General features: G+C 45.2%; 1 protein-coding gene across 1 annotated transcript; it reads right to left on the bottom strand.

Moving 5' to 3' along the window:
- Positions 1 to 381: 381 nt before the first annotated feature.
- On the bottom strand, positions 382 to 5,723 carry LOC149451946 (uncharacterized). Its single transcript, XM_089689887.1, has 3 exons — positions 5,658 to 5,723; positions 3,670 to 3,733; positions 382 to 769 (listed from the first exon to the last, which is right to left on the bottom strand). The coding sequence occupies exons 1-3, from the start codon at positions 5,669 to 5,671 to the stop codon at positions 614 to 616; spliced, it is 234 nt and encodes a 77-aa protein (XP_089546013.1). The 5' UTR covers positions 5,672 to 5,723; the 3' UTR covers positions 382 to 613.
- Between the last annotated feature and the right edge of the window lie 6,306 nt (positions 5,724 to 12,029).

Raw genomic sequence — 12,029 nt, forward strand, 5'->3', positions numbered from 1 at the left:
ACAGTTGATCCAGAGGAAGGTAAAAAAGCCCAGCAAAGCACGATCCAATTTGCTCCTGCAGGGGAAAAAAATTCCTTCCTGATCCCCCGAGAGGCAATCGGATATTCCCTGGATCAACTTTAATTATAAATGTTAGTAACCAGTTATATTCTGTGTATCCAAGAAAGAATCCAGAATTTTATCCTTTTTTTTGTCCTCTCAGGATGAAATGTCTATTCATAAAAAGGCAGGGATTGCATCAAGTACATCAATCTTTCAAAAATGTTAGATTTAAAAAAGTTATTTGCCCATTTAGGAATAATAGAAAAATCCCAACCACAAAGGAGAGGCAAAAACAAACACTGTGGACTTTTTCTGGTGCGTAAGGATGACAAGCTAAAATATCTTCAACACATTTTATTAACATTACATTACATGACAATACAAGTGTGCATCGCTGTTAAAAGAATACAATATAAAATACGAAGCTTGTATCAAGGGCTCCCCTAGGACTTACATTGCCACGTGAGGTATGTGGGAGGACCCCCAAAATACTACATGTGACATTGGTAAGTCCTTGGGGAGCACATATAAACCCAGGAATCACTATGATAACATGTTATCTGTGGATCTATCATGGACACATGACACGTTCACCACCATCCACTAGCAATGTCTCTCCAGTGATAAAAGATGCTGCATCTGACGCCAGGAAAGCGATTGTCCGGGCAACTTCCTCCACTTTGCCAGGCTGCCCCAGGGCATGTGTTTTCTTTGTGCACTTCAGGAGCTGGAAGACAAGAGATGAAGCCGAGAGATCAATGTCAAGACAAGGGGGTGAAGGAACTAAGATATCAATGCCACAATGGGAAGAGGCTGGGAGCTGAGAGATTAGTACCAATACAAAGGGAGAGAAGGAGCCGAGATATCAAAGCTAAGACACAAGAAGAGAAGGAGCTGAGAGATCAATACCAAAACACAAGAAGAGAAGGAGCCGAGAGATCAATGCCTAGACACAAGAAGAGAAAGAGCTGAGAGATCAATGCCAATACACAAGAAGAGAAGGAGCCGAGAGATCAATGCCAAGACACAAAAGAGAAGGAGCCGAGAGATCAATGCCAAGACACAAGAATAGAAGGAGCTGAGAGATCAATGCCAAGACACAAGAAGATAAGGAGCCGAGAGATCAATGCCAAGACACAAGAAGAGAAGGAGCCGAGAGATCAATGCCAAGACACAAGAAGAGAAGGAGCCGAGAGATCAATACCAAAACACAAGAAGAGAAGGAGCCGAGAGATCAATGCCAAGACACAAGAAGAGAAAGAGCTGAGAGATCAATACCAATACACAAGAAGAGAAGGAGTCGAGAGATCAATGCCAAGACACAAGAAGAGAAGGAGCTGACAGATCAATGCCAAGACACAAGAAGAGAAGGAGCCGAGAGATCAATGCCAATACACAAGAAGAGAAGGAGCCGAGAGATCAATGCCAAGACACAAGAAGAGAACGAGCCGAGAGATCAATGCCAATACACAAGAAGAGAAGGAGCCGAGAGATCAATGCCAAGACACAAGAAGAGAAGGAGCTGACAGATCAATGCCAAGACACAAGAAGAGAAGGAGCTGACAGATCAATGCCAATACACAAGAAGAGAAGGAGCCGAGAGATCAATGCCAAGACACAAGAAGAGAACGAGCTGAGAGATCAATGCCAATACACAAGAAGAGAAGGAGCCGAGAGATCAATGCCAAGACACAAGAAGAGAAGGAGCTGCCAGATCAATGCCAATACACAAGAAGAGAAGGAGCCGAGAGATCAATGCCAAGACACAAGAAGAGAACGAGCCGAGAGATCAATGCCAATACACAAGAAGAGAAGGATCCGAGAGATCAATACCAAAACACAAGAAGAGAAGTAGCCGAGAGATCAATGCCAATACACAAGAAGAGAAGGAGCCGAGAGATCAATGCCAATACACAAGAAGAGAAGGAGCCGAGAGATCAATGCCAAGACACAAGAAGAGAACGAGCCGAGAGATCAATGCCAAGACACAAGAAGAGAAGGAGCCGAGAGATCAATGCCAAGACACAAGAAGAGAAGTAGCCGAGAGATCAATGCCAATACACAAGAAGAGAACGAGCCGAGAGATCAATGCCAAGACACAAGAAGAGAAGGATCCGAGAGATCAATGCCAAGACACAAGAAGAGAAGGAGCCGAGAGATCAATGCCAAGACACAAGAAGAGAAGGAGCTGAGAGATCAGCTTGTTTATTTTTGAATGTTTGTTTGATTTCATTTTCAAATTCAAATTTGTTTTCAGTTTTGCTTTAAAATTCTAATTTGCTTTTGAATCGAATGTCAGCTGAATTTAGTTTTGTTATTTTGGATTCGTTTAAATTCATTATTCTTGTAATTTGGAATTCTGATGCATGCTAATCTCTGTATAAAAAATTTGTTCGGAATTCGATTGGGAACGAACGAACCGCACATGTCTACTCAGGACTGGATGGACAAAAATACATATCCCTTGAAAAGTAGAACTACTCCCGTTTTGTACATCATCTATGTATTTAGCCATTTGCCTGGAGTTCAGGGATAGTAATGAAGGCTCCATGGCTAATATTAGGCCATCTAGAATGTCCCAGTTAAATGTTGTTGAGGCATTTGGGGGTCCTCTAGAAATAAAAATGGGATTTGTGGCCCAATGGCTCCAAAACACTATATAGAAACATAAGACAGCCCATATAAATTAGAATGACAGCTCTAGATCCCATTTTATATATATTTATCACAGGTTATCTTTACATTTCCCAGCTAGACATAAAGAAAGGGGCTAAATTTTGATTGTTATTAAAAAGCTGGAGGCCAAGTTCACCAGCATCAGACCCTGGCCTTGTGTCAGAACCCAGATCAGAACCTGCAACCACTGCTGTGTCTGGCAATGTCTCTTCTTGCTGAGCCACCAGAGATGCTGGACAGGGCCCTCTCTGATGTTTTGGAAATCTTGCCTTGTCTCTGGTTTTTGGTGAACCTTGAACTCTTTTTGCTCTTCCCATGAACTTCCTGATTTAATCAATGTTTCTGCACTTCCTGTTTGTCAAATTATTGTTCCCTGTACAGCCAATATCATACTCTTGTCACTCCTTCTGCTGTCCATATCTCTGCTTCCACTCATTACCGACCTTTGGCTTGTTCCTCAACCACACTTCTGCTTATTCCCAATTTACGACCACTTGTTCCCGACCTTTGGCTTGTTTACCGACTATGCTTCTACTTGATCCCTACCTGCTGTATCTGCTACTGGACCCCGGCTTGCTTACCTCCTGGTGGTGCAATCCTGAGAACTGCATCCTGGTACTAACATGCAGTTAAACCCATCTCCACCATCAGAAGCTCTGGTGAACACCGGTTAGTGTTTGGAACCCTAACCTCGGCCTGGCCCATGTCATCTGCCTGGTTGACCTGCTGCTGCCCTTATCCTGCTAGTCAGTGGAAGTCTTTATTTATAGCTACTGTTCTCCGAGCCTGACCCCTGACCGTGACACCTTCTCTCTATCTGAACCCAAAAATATGCAGTCATGGAGGTATGGTACAAGCTGTAATAGTGTGCTCCTCAATAATCCAGTTATAAAAATGGGATGTTGGGTGTCTCAATAGTCATATACAGGGCAAGCTCCTTCAACTACCTACCTCCTGGTACTGCTCTTCACTCATCCCGGCCCGCTTGTGAACTTCTGTTACAATCACCCCCGGGCTGAAATAGAACAAGAGACATTGTCAGCTGGAGCATGCTGGCCTAGTTGATGTTATCATATCTGTATACTGTACATATAATAAAGGTGTAACCCATTGAAATGATGTTAGATGCAGTACTTTAAAATGGACATTTGATGGCGCCGGTAATTCACATTGGCAGAACAGCCCTCTGGAACTTGGATGCTAAACAGCAGGACGTGAATGGTAAGCAGGGTGCTTAGGGACTGCATTTCCCAGGGTAGGTAGCGTGTGAGTGGGGGGCATATAAATATCAAAACCTGCAACAGCACAGAATACGCCTTCTGGAGTGGTCCAGTCAGAGTCCTGACCTCAACCCAATTGAAATGCTGTGGCATGACCTTAAGAGAGCGATTCACACCAGACATCCCAAGAATATTGCTACACTGAAACAGTTTTGTGAAGACGAGTGGTCCAAAATGACTCCAGATCGTTGTGCAGGTCTGATCTGCAACTACAGGAAACGTTGGTTGAGGTTATTGCTGCCAAAGGAGGGTCAACCAGTTATTAAGTCCAACGGTTCACATACTTTTTCCTCCCTGCACTATGAATTTTTACATGTTATGTGCAATTAAACCATGACAACATCTCATGTTTGTGTAGTATTATGTTCAGCAGACTGTGTCCTTCTATTGTTGTGACTTAGACGACGTTCAGAGCACATTTTATGCCCAATTCATGCAAAACTCCACGTAATCCCAAGGGGTTCACATACTTTTTCTTGCAACTGTACTCTGCAAGTGCAATTGCCCCAGACCTTTGTAAATGAGATAAAGATTCAGTCACATGCAAGGAAAATTTAACAAAAGCACTTTTTCTTACACATAATTGGATGATGGAAGTCAGCAGAGCTTCTGCTCATTTACTAAGCTCTGAAGCAACTGCACTTGCAGAGTGCACAATCTATTTGTTTTTAGTAAATCAACCCCTTCATGTGTATATATATATACACACACATATACACAGGGCTCAAAATTTCAGGTACTGAGCTACTAGCAAGTACTTAGGAGTTCCTCGCCACCAGTTGCTCCACCCAACCCCTACCCTGACCCACCCTAACTCCGCCCCTAAACACACCCTGGTAACTTATCTCATGAGATGATACTGTCAAATGTTTTATGCAGAATGAAGGGGAGAAAGGGAGGGAGGGAGAGGTGGAAAGAAGGGAGAAAAGGAGGGGTGGAAGGAAGGAAGGAAGGAAGGGAGGGAGGGAGGGAGGGAGGGAGGGAGGGAGAGGTGGAAGGAAGGGAGAAAAGGAGGGGTGCAAGGAAGGAAGGAAGGGAGGGAGGGAGAAAGGGAGGGAGGGAGGGAGGGAGGGAGAGGTGGAAGGAAGGGAGAAAAGGAGGGGTGGAAGGAAGGGAGAAAAGGAGGGGTGGAAGGAAGGGAGAAAAGGAGGGGTGGAAGGAAGGAAGGAAGGAAGGAAGGGAGGGAGGGAGGGAGGGAGAGGAGGAAGGAAGGAAGGAAGGAAGGAAGGAAGAAAGAAAGAAAGAAAGAAAGAAAGAAAGAAAGAAAGAAAGAAAGAAAGAAAGAAAGAAAGAAAGAAAGAAAGAAAGAAAGAAAGAAAAGAAGGAAGGGAGGGAGAAAAGAAAGCCGCTTGCTGTGGGACACTCAGCAGGAGGAAGAGGTCAGGAGTGCTTGAAGGGGACCCAAGTAGAGGATAGGGGCCACTCTGCACACAGCAGGTAAGTATATATATATATATATTTATTATTTTAAAAGAAAAAACATTTTGCCATTACAATCGCTTTAAGTTGCATTATAGAAAAGGCAAATAATTGCTGAATTTCTGCAATTTTTATCTTTTAGGGAATTTTCACTCACTACTACCCACAAGTACAGCTCATACCGTATTTAGGATGATTTTTCATTGATTGGGAAGTCATTGGAGATTGTAACCTACTCACCGAGAGCGGCACATCTGGTCATGTGATCCACCGCCGAGTTGGACATGCAGTACACTATGGTGCCCGGGATCTAGAAAACAAATGGGGAGATCTGAAGCAGCCAGCACAGGAGTTGTCCTTTATTTAGCAATCATTTTGTATAATAACTATAAACCTTTTTGGAAAACCTTCATGTGAAAAGCTGACGCCAGTTCGGATAATAAATGGTTTTGTGATATCTGTACCTGTCTGCTACTTATGGTGAACCACATAAAGGCCGTCATGTGTGAGTAACTTAAAATGTAGAGAATTTCCTGAATCTCAGCTATTTTACCCCAATCTAGATTTGTCCAATCATCAGCAGCATATAAACCATAAATGCCCCGATGGCAAAACTGAGCCATTTTCTGGACAGATTGACACGCAGGTATTCAGAAGAATCGAAAGTGAGCAAACAGCAATAATATTGATTCAATCATCAAACATATCATTGTTACAATTTAATTAATATGTATTTTAGTGGAAATATTTAGACACACTGGGGGTTATTTACTAAAACTGGAGAGTAAAAAAATCAGCTTCCAGGTTTTTTGTCGAAGTTTACCTGAATAGGTAAGAAGCTTATTGGCTACCATGCAGATTTGAGGAGGTTACTGCCCCCTACAGGTCAGACCATATAAATAGGGGCTCATTAATGTCCCAGGTGGTTGTGTTGGGAAAAGACTGCCAAGATGTAGCTGTTAGTCTGTGCCCCATATGGGGGTCCAGTCAGGGTTCCCTATGGGGTCTGGAAGTACTTACATGGACTTACACTCACCGGCCACTTTATTAGACACACCTGGATAGTGCCAAGAAAATATCCCCCACACCATTACACCACCAGTCTGAACCATTGATACAAGGCAGGATGGATCCCCCACACCATGACACCACCACCACCAGCCTGAACCATTGATACAAGGCAGGATGGATCCCCCACACCATGACACCACCTCCACCAGCCTGAACCATTGATACAAGGCAGGATGGATCCCCCACACCATGACACCACCACCACCAGCCTGAACCATGGATACAAGGCAGGATGGATCCCCCACACCATGACACCACCACCACCAGCCTGAACCATTGATACAAGGCAGGATGGATCCACCACACCATGACACCACCACCACCAGCCTGAACCATTGATACAAGGCAGGATGGATCCCCCACACCATGACACCACCACCACCAGCCTGAACCATTGATACAAGGCAGGATGGATCCATGCTTTCATGTTGTTTACACCAAATTGTGATCCCACCATCTGAATCTCTAAGCAGTCTGTCCATTCTCCTCTGACATCAACAAGGCATTTTCCTCCATGCAACTGCCGCTCACTGGATATTTCCTCTTTTTCGGACCATTCTCTGTAAACCCTAGAGATGGTTGTGTGTGAACATTCCAGTAGATCAGCAGTTTTTGAAAAACTCAGACCAGCCCGTCTGGCACCAACAACCATGCCACATTCAAAGTTACTTAAATCCCCTTTCTTCCCCATTCTGATGCTTGGTTTGAACTGCAGCAAGTCGTCTTCACCACGTCTAGATGCTTGAATGCATTGAGTTACTGCCGTGTGATTGGCTGATTAGCAATTTGTGTTACCAAGCCATTGAACAGGTGGATCGAATAAAGTGACCGGTGAATGTATAACTGTCAACTATGGATTTACTGCCTTTTGTGGATTACTGCCAAATCATGGATTTTAAGGGATTACTTGTTGTCCATTTGGAATCACTGCCAAAAAAATATAAATAAATAGTGAAGCGCTATAAAATATAAATTTAAATATAAATTAATCACTATTTATTTATATTTTGAGTCTACACTTATTGGTTTAAGTTGAGTGGCAGCAGCTATAATTATATCTGCGTCTTCCAAAATAAGCGCAGGAGGATATCTACATTCACTGCCAATAAAATGGTCTTTTGTCTTGAAGGGATCGCTGTTATGAACTTTGCTGCTAATTCAGGTATGACTGCCTTGTGAGCTGTGTCCAGGAATGTGTGGGAAGATGTTGGATGTTGGAACAGTTCCTTTGTTATCCTTAACTACTTCAGTAAAGATCCTTCGCTGCTCCTTTAATCTGCCTGGTCTGGTCCTTAGTCTCTCTAAAGAGGTGCATGCATGGCGTATCAAAGAACCGGGCTTTACTTCAGGGGGATTTAGGTTAGAGAAGATACAGTACTGAGTCTAACAAGCAGAAGCTGTCTGAGAAGTGGCTATATTGCCATTGCTAAGGACTACCATATTTGTGTCACTTGCTAATGCAGCCAACCAGCCCGGAGGAGGGTGACAAGGCAAGGGTGAAGGACACTCAGGTGGTGATGGGGTGTTATGCTTGGCACCTTCACGGCAACCCGTTCCACACTTACTGAGATTGGCCTTGCTCACTGTGCCTAGGGACCTAAATGAGTTTCCTGTATCCAGTAGCAACAGTTGGACCTGTTACTGGAAGTGAGGTGGTGGTTGAGCTGGTGGAGACTGGTACATGCTCCATGGTACTGCCTCAGAAATGCTTACAACTGGGGAAGCTGTGTTCTCTAACAGAAGTGTCTGAAGTGCTTAGTGTTACCTGTGTAAGAAGTGTTAATAGTGCCAGTTGCTGCTCACTCTGCCTTAAAGGAGAAGTTCACCTTCTGAACAAAAATAATAAATACACAGGTAAAAAAATGTGCATTTATTATTTTTGTCCAAAGGAGTCTGGAAAGCATTGCACCAGCGATCGGTAGATCATTGATTCCATGCAGGTCTCCTGCAGATCTGTCAAAATATCTGCTTGCAGTACAGGGTGTACAGGGTATACAGGGTGTGCAGGGTCCCCATGCCGCAAGTGTCCCTTCCTCCAGGGGGAGGTGCTGCCTCCCTGAAAAATGCTGCTCTAGGCAAATGCCTTGTTTGCCTTTTGGTAAATATGCCGCTGGGTGAAGAGCTTCTGTAGTTGGAGCACAAAGCAGTGACAAGGCTGAGTTTGGATAATTATGATAGTGGAGTAATGGCCTCTATGATGGATGACAGATCATTCTTTGAATGAGACTTTGTGTCACTGCTGTGGCCTTCACAAGTTCCATGATCTGTTTCATGTCATTGGTTGTCAGAGAACCAGAAAAACATCTGGGTAACCCATTCCAAAAGAGTTTGACTTTCAGCCAATATTCTGTATTTCCCCTGAAGGGGTATTTTGTTTGTCGAAAACAGATGCCTGTTATTCACATTTCACACCATTATGGGAAGAAACAGCTAGGACATCCTGTAGTCATCAGATGGAGGGGTACATCAAGCAGGTTTGCTGGGCTAAGGACTAAAGAGAACCTGTCACTTGAGGGAAAGCTCCCAATAAAGCACATACCGGTAATGAAGAGAACACGTAACTCTCCACATGCTCTTGCCATCGACCATCACTCTGTGCAAGAGAACTGCTTGTGGAAGTCTGTGAAGAAAATGACGTGTCTGGGAGTTATAATCTATTGTGTCCCCCCCTGTGCTCTGTGGTTTCTCCCAATGACCCCTATGTGAAAGATGTGTCCCCCTGCTATGTAGGAAGGAACCAATGAGAGTAGTAGAGGACCACTAGAGTGACACACCTAGAAGTGTCTGTTTTAGGGGAAATGCCATCCAGGGCTAATTCTTCAGTGGCGTGGTGTTCTACAATGAGAGCGACAGTAGAGGTAAGTAGCACTGTGTTCTTTTCAGGTAAGTGGTTTGTTGGGATTTTTAATTCATATAATAGAGTCATAATCCCTTCTGCAGAAGTAACAAAAATGTAGTAAAAGAAGAGTGCCATACCAAGCAATCAAAAGTACAAGTGTATTTATTTAATTATAAAACTTTAGATATCATTAACAAACCAACATGTTAAAAGTGTTCAGAAGGCTTCCCTTCATCTGGGCTACAAGAATATGGAGAGTACATGTGTATGATTATTCATATGGTAATATCCAGTGTATGGAGATGATTGATGTGGCCATGGGTGAACACCACCAACATTGCTGGGGGAAGGAGTGCTGCCTAGGAAAAAAAAGGGACAGAAGTACTGCCAAGGAAGACATAGAAAGAGGAGTACTCCAAAAGAGAACACAGGCAGAGGAGTGCTGTTGGGTAGGACTACTGTCGGGGAAGACACAGGGAGAGCAGTGTTGCTTGGGAGGACATAGGGAAAGGATTGCTGCTGGGAAGAACACAGGAAGAGGAGTACTGCCAGGGAGGAAATAAGGGGAAAGATTTCTGCCAGGGAGAACACACGGAAAGAATACTGCCAGGGGACACACAGGGGAAGGAGTACTGCCAGGGGGGACACAGGGGAAGGAGTACTGCCAGGGGGGACACAGGGGAAGGAGTACTGCCAGGGGGGACACAGGGGAAGGAGTACTGCCAGGGGGGACGCAGGTGAAGGAGTACTGCCAGGGGGGACACAGGGGAAGGAGTACTGCCAGGGGGGACGCAGGGGAAGGAGTACTGCCAGGGGACACAGGGGAAGGAGTACTGCCAGGGGACACACAGGGGAAGGAGTGCTGCCAGGGGGGACACACAGGGGAAAGAGTACTGCCAGAGGACACACAGGGGAAGGAGTACTGCCAGGGGGGACACAGGGGAAGGAGTACTGCCAGGGGGGACACAGGGGAAGGAGTACTGCCAGGGGGGACACAGGGGAAGGAGTGCTGCCAGGGGACACACAGGGGAAGGAGTGCTGCCAGGGGGAATACAGGGGAAGGAGTACTGCCAGGGGGAATACAGGGGAAGGAGTACTGTCGATGAGAACACAGGGGAAAGAGTACTGTCAAGGAGGACAAAGGGGAAGGAGTACTGCCAGGGGGGACACAGGGAAAGGAGTACTGCCAGGGGGGACACAGGGGAAGGAGTACTGCAGGGGAAAACACAGGGGAAAGAGTACTGCATGGGAAAACACAGGGGGAAGAGTACTGTCAGGGGGGGACACAGGGGAAGAGTACTGCAGGGGAAGACAGGTGAGGAAGATAGGTGTGATGAGCAGCCTACAGCATTCTAACATCTCCAGTAAGTCCGGTGCTGAGCACTCCCTGCCAGAGTTCCTGGCTCTGATCCTGCTAACCATAGTGTGTTCTCACTCCTGCTGAATTATTCAAAACAGAAAAGAAAATACTGAGCAGAGGAAATGGGAACCCTTCATAATGAGCACAGCAGGTGTGAAGACTTGATAACTGAGCACAGGGATAGTAAGAACCCCTCATAATATCCTCTCTAGGCTGCCTGGACCTTTGTGAGGTCCCTTTCAGCTCTCTTGTCTCTGTGGCTTCCTGTAGGGTCCCTTTCAGCTTTTAGGTCCTTTGAGGGGGCCTATTTGACCCTGATTGGGGCTCTTCAACCCTCCGTGGTTTTCATTTTGGTTCTATGGCCCTTGGTTGGGTTCCCTTTGGTTCTCTCTGAGGTTCTAGGAAATTAGTAAAATATTTTTTACTAATATCCCGTACTGTAAGGTTTCAAATCACCCATTCCATGCACCACTCTTTTCTCATACTGAATAAGTCCTTTATCTCACTGCACATTGGTATTCATCACGCGGTCATAATCCTCCAGTGTGGTGTTCTCTATCTACCCAAATGCTGTGATCCCCCCACAGTTCACAAGCACATCCAGCTGACCAAAGTGACTGACTGTCTCCTCTACAATCTGCTGGACGACCTTCTCATCTCTCAGATCTCCAGGGACCAGGAGGGGCTGCAGAAAAAGAGACATCACCTGACAACCAAGGGTGACACAGGACATAGTAGAGGGAAAGTTGAGGGTCACTAACAAAGGTGACACACAGGCAGGGCTGTCCTAACAGTATCATGGGGCCCTGGGCAAAATATTGCACTGGGGCCCCTACCAGCATGCCCACCTACTCTCAAGAATTTAAGGATTAATAGTTGATAGAATTAAAAATATATTTAGGAGTACTTTAAATAAAATCAATTTAAACAATAATAAAACATTCCCTAAATCAGAGACTAATCAGCACAAGTGCACAGTACAGGGGAGGCAGAAGAGCACAGTATGGGAGGGAGGGGGATCAGGAGGACACAATACTGGGATCAGGAGGACACAATACTGGGATCAGGAGGACACAATACTGGGATCAGGAGGACACAATACTGGGATCAGAAGGGCACAGTACAGGTTTTCGGGACACTGCCCAGAACGCGGCCATCCTGGGACAGCTTAGTTAAAAGCGTGACTGTCCCAGCAAATCAGGGACAGTTGGCAAGTATGATGTAATGCAAAATTATCATGGGGCCCCCATACATCTGGGGTGCCCATGCATTAAGACAACCTTGCACACAGAGGGAATTGATGAGAGGACACTATTGAAGAACACAGATGGAAAACATGCAG

The sequence above is a fragment of the Staurois parvus genome, unplaced genomic scaffold, assembly GCF_062004578.1.
Source record: "Staurois parvus isolate SC_StPar_1 unplaced genomic scaffold, SC_StPar_1.0 ptg000503l, whole genome shotgun sequence".
Classification (NCBI taxonomy): domain Eukaryota; kingdom Metazoa; phylum Chordata; class Amphibia; order Anura; family Ranidae; genus Staurois; species Staurois parvus.